Source organism: Tachyglossus aculeatus, chromosome 11 (genome assembly GCF_015852505.1).
Source record: "Tachyglossus aculeatus isolate mTacAcu1 chromosome 11, mTacAcu1.pri, whole genome shotgun sequence".
Classification (NCBI taxonomy): Eukaryota; Metazoa; Chordata; class Mammalia; order Monotremata; family Tachyglossidae; genus Tachyglossus; species Tachyglossus aculeatus.
The window spans coordinates 52,978,056-52,999,821 of NC_052076.1; the positions used below are offsets into that span (position 1 = coordinate 52,978,056).

At 54.4% G+C, this 21,766-nt stretch overlaps 1 protein-coding gene across 2 annotated transcripts in view; it reads left to right on the forward strand.

Moving 5' to 3' along the window:
• The window catches only part of BCAR1 (BCAR1 scaffold protein, Cas family member), a 120,062-nt gene that overhangs the window by 97,033 nt on the left and 1,263 nt on the right, over nt 1-21,766 (forward strand). For both annotated transcript variants that reach the window (XM_038753621.1, XM_038753620.1), the window contains exons 3-6: nt 12,793-12,954; nt 14,521-14,643; nt 15,412-16,680; nt 20,896-20,985. In XM_038753621.1, coding sequence (XP_038609549.1) covers nt 12,793-12,954; nt 14,521-14,643; nt 15,412-16,680; nt 20,896-20,985 — 1,644 coding nt within the window. The remainder of the gene's footprint in view (nt 1-12,792; nt 12,955-14,520; nt 14,644-15,411; nt 16,681-20,895; nt 20,986-21,766) is intronic.

Sequence of the window (21,766 nt, forward strand, 5' to 3'; positions counted from 1 at the left end):
ATCCCCACTCACCCACCTCCCCCTAACAAGGCCCTGGGAGGTGGCAACAAGTGTACCTGCTCCTCACTGCTTGCTCCTGTCAGACTGCTGGGGCTGCCATTGTCTTCTGACCTTGAAACCAAGTTGAAAAGGGGGGACCAAAAAGCCCACCCACCCTCCTGGACCTTGCAGTAGCTGATGAGAGTCCGCGGGGAATAAATAATTCAGCCCCGCTGCCGCAGCCTGGCCAGAGTCCAGTGCGGGACACAACCCAGAGTCCATTAACTTAATTTTATTCTCTCTGTCCCTCCCCCACCGTTCCCCTCCCCACTCCCTGGGAGCTGTTGACCTTGACAGCTTAGTTTCTCTTTCTTTAGCGGGGATCCTGGCCTGCGTTTAGAGGCCAGAAGGGTGTGTGGGAACAGGGGACCGCCTGGGTGGGGGCAGGCTTGGAACCTTGACCAGGAGTGGACTTTTGAGATCTGTGCCTCCTCTAAGTCCACCTGTGTGTGTGTGTGTCCGTGTGTGTGTGTGTGTGTGTGTGTGTGTCCATCTTTCTGTCCATCCAGGGGAGTGGCCCCAGCTTGTGAGGACCAAATTGGACAGGGCAGACCACCCTGAGGGAGAGGTGGACTGCAGAAGTGGACCAGCTATTGACTGATGTGCATTAAGGAATGGCGCTCTGTCTGTATGTGCGTTTCCCCATTCCAATATGTGTGTGAGTGTGCTTTTCCCTGTGGAATCTCGATTTCTGTTCCTCTTGCTTTCTGTCTTCTCTTCCCTCCCCTCCCCCTTCTCGCTTTCCCTTCTCGCTCCCCTTCCTCCCCCCATCCTTTCCCCTCTTCTCCCCCTTTCCTACTTTCCTACCCTTTTCTTCCCCTCTCTCCCCCTCTTTTTTGTGGGACCATTTTGCCTGGTTCATACCTGTGCCCCCTAGTTTGTCCCTGACTCTGGGGGTATCTGTATTTCCCTGCTCCCCTTCCTCGTCCCTTCCTAAGCTCCAGTGTCTGCCTTCGTGTTCAGACCCAGCTCCCGGGCCCTGCTTGGGCCTTGTTCTTTCCCTCCCTTCCTCCGTCCCTCCCCGCCCCTCCCCTGTGTAGAGAAGGCTTTGGGTAGAGCTAATTGAGAACATCAAAAAGGAAGAGCTGGGTCGACCTGCAATTAGCTAAGCAGAGACTCTCAATGGAGTTTTCCAGCAAGATTTACTTTACCAGCGGCCTTTTTTTATATGTATTTATTTATCTTTAATGGAAAATATTTTCCAGGCAGGAGCCCTTGGCAGAAAGTCAGAAAAGCCCGGAGAGATTTAAGCTCTTGTGTGAGAGTGGCGGCAACAGCGGTGGGGGTGAGGGGGTGACTGCAGCCCTCCTGGGTCTGCTTTAACCCTTCCCCTTCCTGCAGCTGTTCCTGGGCACACTGGTTTGCTGCCGAGTAACTTCCAAGATGCCGGGCGGTGGTGGACCCGGGGGGAGAAGGATCAGACTCGCCGTCAGTGGCTTAGGGGCCCCGGAGGAGGGGAGGGGATGGTAGTCGAGGGGAGTTGGGGGAAGGGATTGGGGGCTGGATTTGTGATGACTCAGAGTAGCCCAAGGATGGACAGACAGGACAGTTGGAGAAGTTGGGAATGCTCAGACCGGGAGTCCCGGCCACCAGAGCAGGAAGTCGAGGAAACTTGGAAAATCGGATACCAGGGTGCTTCTTGCTGGTGACTTTGAGTGTCAGAGGATGGAAGCTCCAGTGGAGGTTTTCTTTCCCAAGTTCTCTTTCAGTCCCACCACCTGCTCTTGCCAAACACTGTACTGAGCTCTGGGGTAGGTACAGTTTCTGCAGATCCTACACAATCCTGTACCACATGGGGCTTACAGCCTCTGTAAGAGGAAACTGAGGCTCAGAGAAGTGAAATGACTTGCCCAGGGTCACCTGGCAGGCCAGTGGCAGAGGTGGGATTAGAACCCATGTCCTCTGATTCCCGGGCCTCAAGTGCTCTTTCCACTAGGCCAGGCTGCTGCTGGCTGTCTCTGACTCCTAAGTGCTTGAGCGGTTCTGAAAACACTGTGTGGAGCCCTGGGTTTGTAATAGCCTGCCCTTCTCTCCCCACCACCCTCTGAGAGCTGAGGACTGGGGAAAACAAAAGTTGACGGAACTCAGGGGTAGTAGCAGATTTGGGGAATTCATAAGACACCACAACTCCCTCTCCCTTCAAACTTGTCAACCACAGCTCTTCCTGTCTGCAGTGTTCTTCTGATATCCCGGCTCCCCCGGGAGGCTTTCCCCAGTTCATTTTTCTCCCTCCCAGGGCTCACCCTCCTTACTCCTAGCTTAGAGGTTAGGTATGTATCGATTTACTTGCTCGGCTAATTGACCACTTTTCCCTCTTTTATAATTTTTTTTACATCTCTGCCTCTCATCAACACCCCACATGATTGTAAACCCTTGCGGGCAGGGACTGTGTATTGTACTCTCTCTCTCCCAAGCACTTAGTACAGTGCTCCGCACACAGAGAAAGGAGCATGGCCTAGTAGATAGAGTACAGGTCTGGGAATCAGAAGGACTTGGGTTCTAATCCCAGCTTTATCACGTGCCTGCCTTGTGTCCTTGGGCAAGTCGCTTAACTTCTCTGTGCCTCAGTCACCTCATCTGTTAAATAGGGATCAAGATTATGAGCCCAGGTGGGACATGGACTGTGTCCAACTTGATTATCTTGTATCTACCCTAGTGCTCAGTACCGCGCCTGGCACATAGTAAGCGCAGAACAATACCATAAATAAAAAGTAAGCACTCAGCATGATTCATTCATTCAGTCATATTTATTGAGCGCTTACTGTGTGCAGAGAACTGTACTAAGCACTTGGGAAGTACAAGTTGGCAACATATAGAGACGGTCCCTACCCAACAACGGGCTCACAGTCTAGAAGGGGGAGACGGACAACGAAACAAAACATATTACAAGATAAAATAAATAGAATAGTAAATATGTTCAAGTAAAATAGAGTAATAAATCTGTACAAACATATACAGGTGCTGTGGGGAGGGGAAGGAGGTAGGGCGGGGGGAAGGGGGAGAGGAAGGAGGGGGCTCAATCTGGGATTGATCGATTGGAGGTGCTGCAACGTTCCCCACACGGTATTGGGGGCTGAGAAGGGTGGCTCTGGCCAAGAGCCAACACAGACCCAGAAGTGGGCAGAGAGGTCCAGTGAGAAGGGCAGGATGGACATCCTGTCAGAAACCACTTGCCCTCACGTCCCCCAGACCCAGGGGAGCAGAGAGAGGCCCAAGCCCACATCCTTGAACCCTAGAAACTTGGGAACAGGAGCTGGGTGGTCAGCCCCACTTCCCCAGCCCTATGGCTCGAACTAAATAAGGGACGGTGATCATGATAGCACCAGTAAACAGAGAGGTCAGGGCATATTAGTGCGTGATGAGTGGAGAGGGCTTTCTAGGCACGGCTCGCATGGAGAGCGAGGGACTGATTGAGGATGAGAAGCAGCGTGGACTAGTGGATAGAGTGTCTGTCTGGGAGTCAGAAGGATGTTGTTCTAATCCCGGCTCTGCCAGTTGTCGGCCGTGTGACCTCGGGCAAGTCCCTTCACTTCTCTGTGCCTCAGCTACCTCATCTGTAAAATGGGGATTAAGATTGTAAACCCCATGTGGGACATGGACTGTGTCTAACCTGATTATCTTGTATCTATCCCAGCTCTTAGTGCAGTGCCTGGCACATTGCGAGCGTTTTTCAAATACCATAAAAGAAGAACAACGGGAGAGGATGGCACTCTTTCCTCTGCAGTTGGTCAGGAGACTTCTGAAAGTAGAAAGGATTTTGGGAGCCGCTGGAATCGGGAGGAGGCGAGGGCATGAGGAGCTGAGGGAAAGGGGAGGGTATTTCGGGAATGGGGTGTGCCTTGGGAGGCCGAAGAGGTGTCGGAGGGGGTCTGCCTGGGATCCGGAATTGGCAGGAGCCAAGACCACGTCCTGCCTGGGCGAATCCCCATACTCTCCTACCGATGTCTTCTCCTCTTACCCCAGGAAGGTCGGGGCTGTAGAACCACCCAGGCCTAACTAGCAGCTGTTTGTCTGCCTCTCCTCCCTGCCACGCAGGCTGCTCCTCCCTCCCACTGGCGTGTGTCTCCTCCACCCAGCGCTTCTGCGCCCGTCGGACAGCCCGACCCCAGGCGCCCCCCTCTCCTGCCCCAGCCGCCGTCCCAGCTGCCAGCCCGGCCGGAGGGAGGGGCTGCAGGCAGCGTGACTCAGTGCAGCCCCATCGCGGGGGCCTCCGCAGGTTTTGGCCGTGGCGGAGGTGGTTCTAAAAATAGCTCTGGAGGAGAATCAAATTGAGTGAAGTTGGAAGGGAGATGCGTCTGGAGAAGCTGAGGCGGCGGCGGCAGCGGCGGCAATATCCCCGGCCCAGACTGCTCCCTTCCAAGAGGCGGCAGTGGGGGAAGGAGAAATGGAATCATGCTTATCCCCAACCCGGGCGGGAAGTGGGGACTTCCTGCGTCCCTGACCCAGCCCCGGTAATCGGCTTCGGGATAGAAGGAGGGGGCAAGAGCCTGTCCTGAGCCTAGATCTTGGAGTGGTCACAGCTGGGGTGACCGGTGGCCTTGGCCTATGGCCTAGGAGAGGCCTTCTGCCAGGCTCATCTCTCTCCCCTTCATCACGGTCCAGCCTAAATTCCAGAGAGAGGCCCAGGGTGTCTGTGGGCCAAGGAGCAGGATGCAGGAGGTCCGGGGCATCCCCGCGGGCCTTCGCCCTGCCGACATTTCCGTGCTGTCAGGTCTCATCTGCCGCGAGGGGCCAGAGTCCTAGAAGCTGGGGATCTGGATTTCTACCGTCACCTCAGCAGAGGAGTGTCCACTTATTGGGGGCCCTGAGTCTGTTTCTCCCACTCTCTGGTAAGGTGTCTCCCCCTTCTAGACTGAGAGCCCATTGTTGGGTAGGGACCGTCTCTATATGTTGCCGACTTGTACTTCCCAAGTGCTTAGTACAGTACTCTGCACACAGTAAGCGCTCAATAAATACGATTGAATGAATGAAAAATTTTCGTATGAAGTGGAGAGGCCAATCCTTGGCCCTCCCGTCCTCACAGAGTCTTGAGGGTGACCGAGGACACTGGGGGAAGGTGCTCTGAGTGGGAGCATCTGAGGCCTGGGAGAGGGGCTGGGGCCTGGGCCCCAGGAGAGCCAGATGCCTGGCAGGGCAGCGGGACGCCTAAGGACGCAAGTGCGTCAGCAGGGCCGGCTTTGCCAAACTGGAGATCTGCTTAATGGAGAATGACGCGTGCTGAGCTGGGGACGTTGCCAGGTTACTGAAGGGCTGTGGACCGGAGCCTTTCCGGGGACTTGTTGGAGGAGGCCCCGCGGGCACACGTGGTCTGTGGTCACCATGAAGGCCGGGCCCAGGACAGCGTGCACAGGACCACTTGGCAGCCTCCATGCCCAGCCACACAGCCCCGGGGGCTTCTCTGTACGTGGGCAAATGTGGGCAAGCACAGACGTCCTGGCCCTCGGACTTCTTGGTGGAGAGGCGACTCCCACAATCCGCTGACTCGGGGACCTTTGTTTCACAGCTGGGCTCCATGCCGGGGCTGTCCTCTCTCCATTTGGCTCCCGACCTGAGCTCGGCCCCGGGGGATCGGCCCCTGTGAGTCCCTTCCTGGGCAAGAGTGCGGGCACAGCCTGTGGCATTCTGCTGAGGCCAGGTGGCCCTGGAGCTGGGAATGGCCAATATGCCTGGGACCAACCCAGGGTTGGGTCGTCTCCTTTAATGAAAGATCAAAAGGACGATGGAGAGAATTAGGGCCTGACCCCAGAATTCACCCTCTACTATGCTCAGAACATCTCACGGGGTGGTGTTCGGCCCTAGTTTGGAACCACGCCATCCGATGCAGTGCTTCAGGCCACTGCTGCTCAGTGTTCAAGTCCATGGATACACATGGACAAGGGCTCCCGCCACCATGGATGTGGGATGGACACAGGTACTCACACATAGATATGGGCATCTGCTGCCATGGACATGGAACAGACACAGTTACTCACACATGTACATGGGCTTCTGCTGCCCTGGATGTGGGGTGGGCACAGTTACTCACACATGCACACGGGCTTCTGATGCCATGGATGCGGGGTGAACATAATTAATCACACATATTCACGAGCTTCTCCTGCCGTGTTCATGGGGCAGACACAGCTATTCACCCACGGACATAGGCTTCAGTTGCCGTGGACTTGGGGTGGACAAAAGTACTCGCATATGGACATGGGCTCCTGATGCCATTGACGTGGGGCAGGCACAACTACAGAAGCTCAGATCTCCTCCTTTTGTGCCCACTCTTTGCAGACCAGTGTGCTGTGCGTAGTGGTGGATTATAAGGAACATAGAGTTGTCTCTGGTTTCAAAATGCTTTCTAACAAATAAGGGAATCAGGTGACAAGCATCTACAGATGTCAGTAATAATACTTGTGGAATTTGTTTAGTGCTTTCTATGTGCCACACGCTGTATTAAGAGCCGGGGTGGATAGAAGACAGGTTGATGAATCCTTAATCAGTCAATGATATTGAGTGTTTACTGAGTGCAGAACATTATACCAAGTGCTTGGCCCTGCTGGGCAACTTTCTCCTAGGCTTTTGGGCCCACGGGTCAAGGTGAGCTGGGATGGCGTGCCTGAGGCCATGGAAGTGAGGGTCTTTGAGGATCTGAGATGAAGAGGGCCAGATCTGAGTGTTCCTCTTTTTCTGGGCCTGGGGCTTCCTGGCTGTCTATTCCGTAGCTTCTTTGGAGAAGCAATCCAGCTACCCAGCATTGAGCTTCCCCATGTGCTCCACTATGGGAGGTACACTCTTCTTTACCAACAGGGTATCCTGGGTAGCCAGGACCTTAGGAGAGTAAAGGAGAGTCACCGCACACACCCCTAACTCTGCCTGCTGTGTAATCGGGTGTCCGTGCCCGGGTGATCAGAAGGGCTTTTGTGTCTCCTTGCTATCTGGGAGGCAGGCAGCAAAACTGGGCTTCAGGCAGGTCTGGCTGTCTGACCTGAGCCAGTAGAGAAGCAGCATAGCCTCCTGGAAAGAGCACAGGCCAGTGGGCAAGCTGAGGAATGAGTGCCTGGCCACTGGGATCCCTCACGTTGACTCTTGCTTGAGACTTCCGCCTCCTTTGAGTTATGGAACTCCATGGAAATTCAGGGCCGGGGTCCCGGGTAGGGCAGAGAGTATCACTGACCAGATGAGGCCAATGAGGGATGTTCCCTCACTGGATTGGGAGCGCTGACTGACTGACCAGTGGGAAAGGTATGGGCAGGTATCCCCAAGCCCACTGGGCTCCTCCCTCCTGCCTCTGGCTGGAGGTGGATCACAGGACTCTAAGCCAGGAGCCCTGCTAAAAAGCCAGCTCTCGGGTGGTCCTACTGATACGTACTCCAGCCCTGGCCTCTCCATTGAAGAAACAAACAGCAGAGCTGCTCACCAAAGGGTGAAAGACTGGAAATCAAGTCCAGCGAGAGCTGCTTCTCGTGCCCCTCTTTCTGGCATGAGACCAGCCGCTGGAGGAAGCACCTAGTTCTGAGGGAATGAGCCCACCATTCACCTCAGCAACTCCCCGACACACACATGGATCTCTCTCTGTTAAACACAAAAACTCTCTGTGGGCAGGGAATGTGTCTGTTAATATAATCCCAGATCCACCCACCTGCCTGCTTTGTGTCCTTGGGCAAATCGCTTAACTTCTCCATGCCTCACTTTCGTCATCTATAAAATAGGGATTAAATACCTGCTCTCTTTCCCTCATAGACTTTGAGCCCCCTAAGGGACACAATGTGTCCAATCTGATTATCCCAGCACTTAGTAAAGTGCTTGGCACATTGTAATACAGCTATTTTTATTAGTATTATACACTAATAATAGCATCATTAGGGGTCAGTATAATAGACCCTTAGTAACCAGGGGAATCTGGAGGTGACAGGAGAGATAATCCAATTGTCGTAGCTCCTTTCTCTGTCTCTCTCTCTCTCTCCTCCCTTTGTGTTGCTTTCCTTGGCATAGAGCAAGGCTAAATCCCTTTCCTGCCTAACCCCTCCATCCATCTGTGAGCCTATTCCTCACACTAGAGCCTTCTCCCCGCCCACCCCCCAAATTGATTTAAGACCCCTTGCCTGGCAGAGTGGGGAGGGATTTGCATTTCGTTGATCAGTGGACACAGAGAAGCAATTACTCACCCAGCAGGTACAGCTGGCCCGAGGGCACCCGCCATGGTGGGTTAATGAGAAAGGCTGGCAGGAGCCCCCAGCCTCCCCCAGAGGGGCTGGTGGGGTTGATTGGTGGTCCTCGCTGGCCCACATCCATCTCCGTCCCCATTTGGGCTGGGGCCGATTGCTGTGACCACCCCACCGCCCATCCCTTTGCTTACCCGGCCGGCCATAGGCCGCCCAGCTATCGAGCCTTATTTTGGGGGGTTCGCCCTGCCACCTCAGCCCTGGGGAACCGGGGACTTTGTTTCCATTCAGAAAGCCAACAGACCCCAGATGGGGCTTCCCACTCCTCCTCCTATCCTAGGTTTGCTTGGCCAGGGCTGAAGGGGACCCACGGAGCCTGGCATCTAGCCAGTCTTTTTCTCTGCCTCCTGCCCAGTTGGCCCAGGGGTCATCAGTGAAGGACAGGCTCTCCAGACCCCGCGATGGTGAGCATAGACTGGAGCTGCTGTTTCTCGGGTTTTGTCTTCTGTCCAGGTCCCTCTTTGCTTTGCAGTGCGGCTGGGAAGGTATAAATAGAATATGATGTCATGCCATTTCCCCAGAGACTCCTCCTCCTCCTCTTTCCCCTCCTCCTGCTCCTCCTCCTCCTCCCCTCCCCACCGCCGCCTTTAGTCAGCCACATGTAGCCCCAGCAAAGTAACTGGCTGGGAATTATTAATAATAATAGTACCTGTAAAGTGCTTACTATGTGCCAGGCACTGTACTAAGCACTAGGGTGGATACAAGCAAATCGGGTTGGACACAGTCCCCGTCCCACATGGGGCTCAAAGTCTCAATCCGCATTTTGCAGATGAGGTAACTGAGGCACAGAGAATTGAAGTAAACTTGCCTTAATTCACGCAGCAGACAAATGGCAGAGCCGGGATTAGAACCTATGACCTTCCGACTCGCAGGCCCATGCTCTAGCCATTACATTATTCTGCTTCCCTTACCTTAATTGCCAGCAAATCCTCTGGGGATCACTCCTGTCCCCACCAGGCTTGAAACAGGGATGGTCCCAAACGCTGAGCTCAGAGAGGACTTTGGGGTTGGAGGACAGGTTTGGGCCCTGGATCGGCCTCCTCAGGTAATTCCTGCCTCCCAACTTCTTGAGTCTCTGATTCCGACCACCTCCCTCCACCCTCTTAGCAAAGCACTGTACGAAGCGCTTGGGAGAGTGCCCTAGATTTAGTAGACATAAACCCTGCCCTCGAGGGGCTGCCAATCTAACTTTCTGTCAGAGAGGCAGCCACTGCATGCCACTGGCCATCTCACTGAGCACAGCTTACGCAGTTGGGCTTGAATGGACTTACCAGATGAGAGCTTCTGGAGCAGGGTTGGGGAAGGCCAGGGTAGGGACCTACCGGATCTTGGAAGCCACGGCAGAGAAGTGGAAAGGCCCCTCAGCAAGGCAGCCCCTCAACCACCCCACCCACCCACAGGTGCCCCAGGGCATCTCCTCTGGGATGGGTTCTCCTCATCCTCCTCCTGCCCGCTGCGGACCTGGTAATGTCTCCTGCAGCCATCCCATGCTTTCATGCGGCTCAGCCCAAACCACAAGAAGGATCAGCCCCTGACCACTTCCCTTATCATTTGACCATCTAGAGGTGAGGGAAGGAGGCTGCGCGGCCTCTGAATCTTCCCAGATTCCCCTGGCTGTTGGCAGTGGCCTGGGTGACCCCCAGAGAGCGGCCATCTGCTGACCCCAAGCCACGGCCACCTCCCTGCCTCGGGCCTTCAGCTGGCCCTGGGAAGGCAGCGGGCATTCGACCTGACCCATGCCACACTGCTTGGCGGAGGTCCATGGGTCTCCACGGCTTCAGCCCGACAGCCAGACATGGAAGAGTGACTTAAAGTGATCGAGGGGCTCAGTAAAATGTAGCCAAGTAGAGAATTGAATAATTATCGGGTTAATTCAGACCAAAGAAAAAAATTATCTTCCTCTCCCTGCTTCCATCCCTCCTCCCCTGGCCAAATTCTTGGCAGAATCCTCCAGAATTCTCGGTATTGGTTATTGGAGGTGTGTCACCCCTTCAGACTGGACATCCACCTTAGGCCACAGTTCCAGTCAGGACCAGCCTGGATGATATTTGACGTGGGGAGGAAAGCTTAGGGGTGGCTGCAAACAGTCCCCCTCCCATATGTGTATATATATCTGTGTTTACATTACTCACCCAGTCATTGGTCACCTTGGAGCTTTACACCCTCTCACCTGCCTCACACTTCCTGAACATCATAGAGTGTATGTGTGTGTTTGTGTGTGTGCAAGCATACTAGTGCGTAGCCATTCCCCTTCACCCGGTTGTTATAGGGCGATGCCGTTGTTATTGGGTGGAGGGAAGGTCAAAAGACAACTTGGCAAGTCTCTCCTGCTGAGTTGGGTAGAGGGAAGAAGAGCAAGATGACAGAGGTTACATAGGAATTACCCTGGTAGTCACCTCCTGCTTAATATTTAGCCAAGCTGTACTGATTGGAGGCTAAGGTGAGAGATCACAGGTAATCTAGAGGTGAGGGAGATTAAAGAGCCTGAACTCTATAAGGCCCAACCAATCCCAGGACCTGTGACAGTGAGAAAAGTCCTCATCATTTACTGAAGCTCACAGGATTGTCCATCCCCAGGGGAGAAAATACCTGGCCTGACAGACCTAGCAGACTTTGATGGATATGCGGGTGGCCCATCAACTGCCAGGCACCCTGGTTCTTCCCACCTCATAGGGCTTCAGCTGAGAAGGCCAAATGGAGGGAAACTGGTCCTGGGGCCTGGTTCTAATCCTAGCTTGGCCACCTGTCTCTTGTGTGACTTTGGGTAAGTCACTTCACTTCTCTGTGCCTCAGTTACCTCACCTGTAAAATGGGGATTATTATTAATAATTATTATTATTATTCTGGTACTTCTTAAGTGCTTACTATGTTTCAAGCACGGTTCTAAGTGCTGGGGTAGACACAAGCTGAGCAGGTAGGACACAGTCCCTGTTCCACGTGGGGCTCACAGTCTAAATCCCCATTTGACAGATGAGGTAACTGTGGCACAGGGAAGTGAAGTGACTTGCCCAAGTTCACCCAGCAGACAGATGGCAGAGTGGGATTAGAACCCAGGTCCTTCTGACTCCCAGTCCTGCGCTCTATCCATTGAGCCATCCCGCTTCTCTGAGACCTGCCCTCCCTCCCCCTAAGACTCTGGAGCCCCATGTGGGTTGGGGACTATCTCCAACTTGATTATCTTGTGTCTGCCCCAGCGCTAATATAGTGCTTGGCCCATGGTAAGTGCTTAGACCACCGTTAGTATGATGATGATGATTATTACCATTAAGTTTCTCTATCATGGTTGTATGTGGCATGTGTCTGCACCTGCAGGTCTAAATTGAGCTGCTTTTAGAGGGGTGAATGTTGGGAGAGTAAAAGCACTGTACAGTTGAGTCTGACCGGTGACCAGGGACTACTGATCTTCCCACTTTCTGTGTGTGCCGGGAATGACCAGTGGGTGACTGTATTTAGTTTGCTTTTAGGGGAAGCATGTATATTCATTAATGTGAGGCTCCAGGTGGGTGTATATGTTTATGTTCACGTACATATGCATGTTCTTGTGGAGGGGGAACCAATCCAATTGTCTGAGGCAGCTGGGTCCTTCTCTGGACTCCAGCTCTGTGCAGCAGGGCTTGGAATCAGGAAAATGGGAGGCAGCTGAGGGGAAGAGAGGACCATAAAAAGAGCTCACTCCTGTTTTCTCTCCCCACTTCCCAGCCCTTTCCCTTCCTCTCTCTCCCTGCTTGACTAAATCACCTTTCCTAAACTTCACCAGTAAACACCCCCACCTTGCCTGTTTGCAGGCTCATGTGGTCTCTCTCTTTTGCTTTCTCTCATACTCTCTCTCCCCTTCCAGCTCTTCTCAGAGCTTTTAGGAACTGCCTGAATCCATTCTGCAGGTCTTCACATCCTTCCAGAGCTAGTCAGGGGCTTAGGGGGCATGTCCAGGGCTAATTCTCCCCAAAGGCCTTGAGGGAGGGGGCCTGGAGAAGAGGATAGAGGTTCCATTATGGCTGAGAAGAGATAAGAGGCCCTGGGCCAGGGCGCAATTTAGCAGAGGGCAGAACCTAGCCCAGCGGAATACCACTATCTCACTTCTGAACCAAGTTTGCAGATTGGGAGCTTGGAGGGTAAAACTGGTTGGCAGCTGCCACAAAGGAAAAGTGGACTTTCGTGGCTCAGTGCCATGAGTGCCTTTGGCCCTGACATTTCATTGCCTGAATCAGGGAACCAGCTTTCTATTTAATAGAGGATTTTATGGGTGACGTGGCTCTCAGTTTGAGATTGTGGGCCCTGTATCTCTTCGGTGTCCTCCTCTTTGAGTGCCTGGGTCAGGATTGGCTTGAAAGCAGAGACTGAGCCCGTAGGGGCCTGTGATATCTTTAGCAGTCAAGAGATACCCAATAAATGAGAAGTCACAGACAGTGGCGGCAGTGGTGGTGATACTGATGACGCTGATATGATGATGGAGATGACTTACTCCGTCTTCCCTCACCGCTGGGCCTGGGCATCCCTGCCAATGGGTGGAACGTTCACACGATGCCCCTCTCTCCATTGTCTCTTGCAGGTTGTGGTGCCCACGCGAAAGGGGCAGAGCTACGTCTATGAATCGTCCAAGTTGGAGCAGGATGAATATGACATCCCCCGGCACCTCCTTTCCTCGGGGCCCCAGGAGATCTACGACGTACCCCCGCTCAGAGGGCTGCCTACGAGCCAATACAGCCTGGAGGTAAGTCGTACCCCAACAGGGGGAGGGCGAGGGGATGCACTCATCTACTTATGTTGCTTGCTGCCACCTTGGATGCCCTCTCATTGTGGTAGGCCCGTGTGCTGGGTCTCCCTTTTTCCTCTCTCTTCATGGCAGGCAGGGGCCAAGGGCTGATTCTCTAGACCATGACTGAGGTAGATTGGGGAAGAACCTGTCTTCAGGGAACCCTTAAGAGCTCTGGGGAACTTGAGGAGCAGAAATAAGTGGGGAAAGTGTTGGATTTGCCACAAAGGGGCATCAGCCTCTCCTCTAGACTGTAAGCTGATTGTGGGCCAAGAACATGTCTACCAACTCTGTTATACTGTAGTCTCCTAAGCACTTAGTGCAGTGTTCTGGTTACAGTAAGTGCTCATTCATTCATTCATTTGTATTTATCGAGTGCTTACTGTGTGTAGAGCACTGTACTAAGTGCTTGGGAGAGTATAATGCAACAATAAACAGGCACATTCCCTGCCCAACATAAGCGTACAGTCTAGATTGATTGCTTGATCTCCCTGCCTCCAGCCTTTTCCCTTTCCAGTCCTTACTTCAGTCTGCTGCCCAGATCATTTTTCTCAAACAGCATTCTGCACACATCTGTCTATTCAAAAACTTCCCTTGGCTGGCCATTCCTCTCCACATCAAGCAGAAGCTCCTGACCATTGATTGGCGTTAGCCATCTCCCTCTTACTCCTCCACCCTCTTCTTCCACTTCAGTGCAACTCACTCTCTTTGTGCCACTCAAGCCAGCCCAGGTATTGGGCCTTGCTCTTATCTCTCCTGCCATCAACATCTTCCTTACACCCGCCAGCTCTGCCTGTAACTCCCTCCTCTTCCTGTCTGGCAGACCCACACCTCTCTTCAAAGCGCTTCTGAAGTCACATCTCCCCCAGGAGGCCTTCTCTGATTAATTTCTCATCTCCTTACCTTTATTCTCTCCAAACCGGGGCAGCTCTTTCATACCTCTTAAACCGTTAGGTACTTTCAACCTCCTTTATCACTTCTGATCCTACCTTATATACTCAATTGTGTTCTCCTATCAGGTGAAGCAGCGTGGCTCAGTGGAAAGAGCCCGGGCTTTGGAGTCAGAGGTCATGGGTTCAAATCCTGGCTCCGCCAGTTGTCAGCTGTGTGACTTTGGGCAAGTCACTTCACTTCTCTGAGCCTCAGTTACCTCATCTGGAAAATGGGGATTAAGACTGTGAGCCCCCTGTGGGGCAGCCTGATCAACTTGTAACCTCCCCAGCGCTTAGAACAGTGCTTTGCACATAGTAAGTGCTTAATAAATATCATCGTTATTATTATTATCTGGTGTGCTTTTTAGTGCATGCTTCCTCTACAAGATGGAGGGCAGGGCTCATTTCTACGGATGCTATTGAGCTCTCTCCCAAGAGCCAATAGATGCCTAATAAATACTATTGATTGATTGATTAATTGATTGATTGAGAAAGTGGCTGTCCCTATTTGTCCTCATGCGGGTTAGAGTTCAGGCAGCTCCTTCTGCCTATGTCCGGGCAGCCTGACCCCACTTACGGTCTCTTCTGACAGGTTTACGACACGCCACCGCTAGCGGTCAAGGGTCCCAACAGCCGAGACCCATCCCTGGAGATTTACGACGTGCCCCCCAGCATAGAGAAGAGCGTGCCTGGGCAGCTGCAGAACCATCACGCGGTAAGTAGAGAGAGAATGGCTTTTCCTGCCCCTTCTGTTGGCCCTTCCTGGATGTGGCAACCGCGCCTGCCTTCTGCAGGCCTTCTGAACATGGGCAACAGAGCTGCATCCGGGCTTCTTTGGATCAGGACCCAAGGCCCGTATTCTAAGCTGATTCTGGAAAACAGAAGGCCTTGGGTCCCTGGAGAATGGTGGGGATCTCAGCCTAGGAAGTAGCATGGTGTAGTGGATAGAGCACGGGCTGGGAGTCAGAAGGTCATGTGTTCTAACCCCGGCTCCGCCACCTGTCTGCTGTGTGACCTTAGGCAAGTCACTTCACTTTCCTGTGCCTCAGTTACCTCATCTGTAAAATGGGGATTGAGACCGTGAGCCCTAAATGGGACCGGAACCATGTCCAACCTGATTTGCTTGTATCCACTCGCGCATAGTGCAGTGCCTGGCACATAGTAAGTGCTTAACAAGGGCTACAATTATTATTATTATTAGAAGGAGCAGTGGGTAAACTGAGACTGTGGCGAGGAGCTTCTCGACCCTGCCTCCTGCCTTTCGGCTGGAGACCAGCTGCCTCCTCTTGAATATCCCCAAGTGTTGGGGTTCCAGGGTGCTGTCTCCCGGTTAACGGTGGCCTGTCCAGCGGTTCCTTCCGGCAGCTGGGCCGTGAGACCGGGATGGGAGGGTTCGGAGGGATGGTCAGAGGGAGGAGTGGAGGGAGGCCTGGGTCACGTTGGGGAAGGGCGGGTGCTGATGCCCTGTCATATACCCCCTCAGGTATATGACGTCCCTCCGTCAGTAAGCAAGGATGTGCCTGACGGCCCCATCAGGGAGGAGACCTATGACGTGCCCCCCGCCTTCGCCAAGCCGAAGCCCTTTGACCCGTCCCGGCACCCACTTGTCCTCAGCCACGCCTCCGGCTCCGCTCCCAGCACCACCTCAGAGCCCTATCCCCCAGAAGACGTCTACGACGTGCCGCCTCCTGCCGGCAAGGGCGGCCCCGCCCCCACGCCCTGCGGCGCACGGGAGATCTACGACGTGCCCCCCGGCCTGCGCAAACTGGCGACGGGCGGGCCCCTCTCCACCCCCCAGGACGTGTACGACGTCCCCCGGGACCTGGCACTGGGATGCAGCCGGGCGGCCTCCGTGGAAGCGGAGGGAGAGTGCGTGTACGACGTGCCACCCCAGGTGGACCGGGAGGCCCGGCCAGGAGCCGACGCCAAGCGCCTCTCGGCTTCCAGCACGGGGAGCAACCGGAGCAACCTCTCCTCCTCTTCCCTGGACGTGGGGCCCGCCAGGGAATCAGCCACCCTTAAGCCCCCTGTCGCGGGCCAGGAGCCTCTGCCCCTGGACCTGGACACCGCCATGGAGGCACTGGTGAAGCTGCAGCACGGCGTGAGCGGTTCCGTCGCCCACCTCATGTCCTTCGTCTGTGGCGGCTGGCAGAGCCCCGAGCAGGTGGAGCCGCAGGCGTCCGGCCTGCGGGAGGCGGTGGAAGGGGTCCGTGCCTCGGTCCGGGAGCTGCTGGAGTTTGCCCGGGGGGCGGTGGGCAACGCCGCCCATTCGTCGGACCGCAGCCTGCACGCCAAGCTCAGCAAGCAGCTGCAGAAGATGGAGGATGTATACCAGGCCCTGGTGAAGCACAGTCAGGCCCTGGACAGCTGCCACTGGGCAACGAGCGCCCTTGTGGCCGGAGGCCCGCCCGCCGGGGCGGCCGACGACCTGGACCGCTTCGTCACGTGTTCGCGGGGCGTCCCCGACGATACCAAGCAGCTGGCCTCCTTCCTGCACGGCAACGCCTCTTTGCTCTTCAGAAGGACAAAGCAGCCCGGGGGAGACCCCAGGCTCGGCCCAGAGGGCGGGAGCCAGTCCCCCGCCAACCACTCCCACCCCCCACCTCCCGCTGGCCCCTCCGAGAAGGCCAGCAGCATCCAGTCCCGACCTCTGCCCTCCCCGCCTAAGTTCACCAGTCAGGACTCACCCGACGGACAGGATGAGGACAGCGAGGGCGGCTGGTTGGAGGACTATGACTATGTCCATCTGCAGGTGGGTGATGCCCGAGTCCAGGGCGGTGGAGGGGAAGGACCCTGGCTGCCTGGGGAAGGACCTCCCTCCCCAGGTCCGCAGCTGGTTGGGGTGGAGATGGGCAGAGAACAAGTGTCAGGGAGGGAGGCAGGCTGTCCTTAGACCCAAGGGCTCCTGCCTTGTCCCCATCACAGGGTGTCCCAGAGTGTCTTCTTTCTGATTTGCCGGGGGCAGAGACAATTCTCCTCCCCTCTCTCCCTGGCCCAGCTTCGACCTCGATGTCCCCCGGCCAGTTCCTTCCTTCTATATTGCCTGTGTGCTGCTGAGAAAGTGGCATGGTGGGAAGAGAAAGTGGGAGACTCCCGGCTCTATCTGCATCCCAGGTTCCCCTGCCCTGCCCTCTCCTTCCCTGCCACCACCGAACTCTCTGAGCCCCCCAGAAAACTCGGCATCACCTAACTCTCAGGGCTCACAGTGCATGGACCCGATCAGCGGAGTTGGGAGTCGTAGGAAGGGGAGGAAGCTCCAGTTGGCCCCAGAACAAGGGCCTGGAACTCAGACTGATTGGCCCCGGGGGGCGAGAGCAAAGGGATCCCATTGACCAGAATCCTTGCTGGGCTCAGCCGGAGGACACAACATTGAAGGCCAAAAATCAGGTTAAGCCTGGGATCAAAGATGCTGAGGAGAGGAAGTGTCTGGTGAGCCCTGACGCTCTGTCCTTGCTCCTTCCAAAGCGCTGAGCCCACGGTCCAGTGGGCGATGCATGTGCTGCTGTCGGTGAAGGTGTTTGTTATTCACTTGCTCTGAGCCCTGGTGAATGCACGATGGCATCCACTTACTTCACATCCACTCTGTGAGTGACAAACCCCTGCCTGCCTGCCGCCACGGTCCCCCCCAGCTCCTGCCTGGGAGAGCCCTGCTCTCGTGCGATGGGCCGGGGCGGCGGCAGGGCTGCGGGGTCACTCGGATGGGCAGCGGGCATTTCCTCCCTCTTGCTCTGTTCGTCTTCTGATACTCGATCCCAGTTACTCCGAATAGGTGTTGGCAGCCTGGAGTGTGACCAGTTGTCATTCATTCATTCATTCATTCAATTGTATTTATTGAGCGCTTACTGTGTGCAGAGCACTGTACTAAGCACTGGGGAAGTACAAGTTGGCAACATATAGAGACGGTCCCTACCCAACAGTGGGCTCACAGTCTAGAAGGGAGAGACAGAGAACAAAACCATATTAATAAAATAAATAGAATAAATATGTATAAATAAAATAAATAAATAAATAGAGTAATAAATACATACAAACATATATACAGGTGCTGTAGGGAGGGGAAAGAGGTAAGGCAAGGGGAATGGAGGGGGGAGGAGATACAAGGTGATCAGGTTGTCCCACAGGGGGCTCACAATTTTAATCCCCATTTTACAGGTGAGGTAACTGAGGCACAGAGAAGTTAAGTGACTTGCCCAAAGTCACACAGCCGACAGTTGGCAGAGCTGGGATTTGAACCCATGCCCTCTGACTCCAAAGCCCAGACTCTTTCCCCTGAGCCACAGCAGCTTCTCCTTTGTGGCTGGCCTGAATTTGACCCCGGGAGTTGGTGAGGGGTCTCCCACCCATTCTCAATAGAGGCTTTCCCAGGGTATGCTAGGGATCTGGGCTGCCCAGGCCCCGTTCCTCTTCCTCATCTCCCTGCTCCCCCATTTCCTTTACTCCTTCAGTGCTCACCGGATTTAAGCCCGTCATCTGCTTGCCGGGACAGGGGGCCTGGGGCTCAGTAGTTGGCATAAAGAGCTTCCTGGAAGGCAACCGACGGGCCCGGTGAAGTCCTAGGGGCCGGGTGGGGTGTGGCTCTCTTCTTTGGAACTGTTTCTCAATCAATCGTATTTATTGAGCGCTTACTGTGTGCAGAGCACTGTACTAAGCGCTTGGGAAGTACAAGTTGGCAACATATAGAGACAGTCCCTACCCAGCAGTGGGCTCACAGTCGAAAAAAGTTCTCATGTTGAGAACTGGAAGAGAAAGGATGTGGTGGCAAGATAAACGGCCCCTCTGTTCCCGGCACGGTGGGCGCTGGTTACTGATTCTGTGGGAATCCTTTCCTCAAGCCTGGTGTTTCCTCAGGGCAGTGGTGAGGTGTCATTCCCCCGCCCCATCCCACCCCTAGACAACTGCTCTGTCTAGCTCGGTCCGCTTCCTCCCCAGCTGGATCAGCTGCTTGCTGACCCTTTGGCCATCTGGGAGGTGGGGCAGTGATCTCTGCCCTAGCCCCGGTTAGTGATTGCCTCCGCGTAGAGCTGCTCAGCTCATCGCCAGTGCGATGCCATGGACCCCAGGCGCTGAGCCAGGGCTGGCTGGTAGGCCCGTGAGTGGGCAAGTAGCGCCACCTTGCAGACACAATGAGTGAAGCAAGAAGAACAGTGCTTTGCACATAGTAAGCGCTTAATCATCATCATCAGTCGTATTTATTGAGCGCTTACTATGTGCAGAGCACTGTACTAAGCGCTTGGGAAGTACAAATTGGCAACATATAGAGACAGTCCCTACCCAACAGTGGGCTCACAGTCTAAAAGGGGGAAACAGAGAACAAAACCAAACATACTAACAAAATAAAATAAATAGAATAGATATGTACAAATAAAATAAAAAAATAAATAGAGTAAAAAATATGTACAAACATATATACATGTATACAGGTGCTGTGGGGAAGGGAAGGAGGTAAGATGGGGGGATGGAGAGGGGGACGAGGGGGAGAGGAAGGAAGGGGCTCAGTCTGGGAAGGCCTCCTGGAGGAGGTGAGCTCTCAGCAGGGCCTTGAAGGGAGGAAGAGAGCTAGCTTGGCGGGTGGGCTGAGGGAGGGCATTCCAGGCCCGGGGGATGACGTGGGCCGGGGGTCGATGGCGGGACGGGCGAGAACGAGGCCTAACGGTGAGGAGATTAGCAGCAGAGGAGCGGAGGGTGTGGGCTGGGCTGGAGAAGGAGAGAAGGGAGGGGAGGTAGGAGGGGGCGAGGGGATGGATGGACAGCCTTGAAGCCCAGGGTGAGGAGTTTCTGCCTGATGCGCAGATTGATTGGTAGCCACTGGAGATTTTTGAGGAGGGGAGAAATATGCCCAGAGCGTTTCTGGACAAAGATAATCCGGGCAGCAGCATGAAGTATGAAGCATGAAGTAATAAATGCCATTATTAATTAGGCAGGTCCTGGGTGCTTTCCAGTAAGGCACAGTGTCTTCAGGAACCACCCTCCTCTCAGAACTCGCCTTTTAGGGTGTGCGTTATGGGGGTCTGAAACCCACAAGGTGGGCACTCGCTATGGGTTTTATTCTTTTTGGAATCTGGGTAAAAATCCAGTTCGACTTTCAGATTTAATTTTAGCTTTTTATGTGTGTGATCATCATCATCAATCATATTTATTGAGCGCTTACTAGGTGCAGAGCACTGTACTAAGCGCTTGGGAAGTACAAATTGGCAACATATAGAGACAGTCCCTACCCAACATTGGGCTCACAGTCTAAAAGGGGAAGACAGAGAACAAAACCAAACATACTAACAAAATAAAATAAATAGAATAGATATGTACAAGTAAAATAAATAGAGTAATAAATATGTACAAACATATATACAATAAATATGTACAAACATATGTGATTCCTATACCACTCGCGTTATTTTCGGAGGTGGCTCTCCATCCCGGAGAGCTTGGTCCTGCAGGGCCGTGGCCCTTCAGCCTTAGGGAACCGGGCGCCGGCGTCAGCCCGGACGTAATGGCAACTGGGGAAAGGGCTCTGTTGGGAGCGAGAAGAATGTTGACAGTTTCACCCAAGGACCCCTGGAGAGCCCAGACTCCTTACAGCGGGGTTTCGGGGAAGCCCCCCAGGAAAACATTTGAAAATGGCCGGCCCTTTTAGGCATCCCATTCCGAAGTGTTTACTGATTTGATCGAGGAGAGCGGGGATATTAGCGCTTTGTGACCGAATGCACCAAATTAAATCAACTGAAGTAGAATGGATGGAAATCTATTGTGGCCGGGAGAAAATCATCACTCAATCTGAGCTGCGTTTTTTTTTTTTTCTTATACCGTTTTATTGTAATTTAAAAAATAAGCCTCCCGGTTGAAATTGGGTTAAATTGACTATCCCCTTAGAAGTCCATGCCCTACCAGGAAGCAGACCCGATCTGGCGAGTGGTCCATCTTCTGCCCCCCCAGCCCCCGACTGACCACTGTCTCTGTCTCTCCACTGTAGGGGAAGGAAGAGTTTGAGAAAACCCAGAAGGAACTGTTAGAGAAGGGCAACATCATGAGGCAAGGCAAAGGGCAACTGGAACAACAGCAGGTAACCCTCAGCCCCACCCCCCATGGCCCCCTGTGATCCCCCGTGGAGAGCCACCCTCCACCTAGGAGGGCCCTGGCAAAGTCTCCTTTCCCTCAGGTGCCCCACCTTCTTTTTCCCAGTGGGATGCGGGGAAGAGTGGCGAGTTGAAAGAGATTGAGCAGCGGAGTCCTGGAGCAAGGCTGGCGTGACGGCGGGAAGGCTCATGTCTCCCTGGACCTCAGCCATATGCCAGCTGCAAAACACTACACCCCCACCTTTCTCACATCAAAGCTAAACCCCAACAACCGGTGTGCTGTTTTCTTTCCCCAGGAGCCCTGGGGAAGTAGTGAGGGCGGTGGTTTCCCTGCTCCCCGGAACCATAAAATGGCACTGCAAGCCCTTAAGGGCGAATCCTCTGACCGCCCTCCTTCAGCGGGCTAGGGGACTGTGTGGAAGGGGAAGCATACTCCCAGGCTCAGGACTTGGCCGAGAAGCCAGGGAGAAGAGGGCTGCTCCCCGGCCCATTTGGAGTCCGGGAATCCCCTTGGCGCGTCTGGGCAGGGCTCCCAGCTGGCTCTGCACCTTAAGCCCTGGGCCGCTTTGTCTCTCGTTTCCCCCGGGCTCCCAGGGAATCGGGGGGACTCCCCTCTCTCCTGGGAAACGGTGGGTGGTTTCCCTTCCAATGGGTGGGGCCAGGGAGTGTGGAGGCAAAAAAGTCTGATTTGGGATGCTTAATTCCAGGCTCTGCCATTGGCCTGCCCCATCGCCAGTTTCCTCTCTCTGAGTCAAGTCGGGAGGGCGA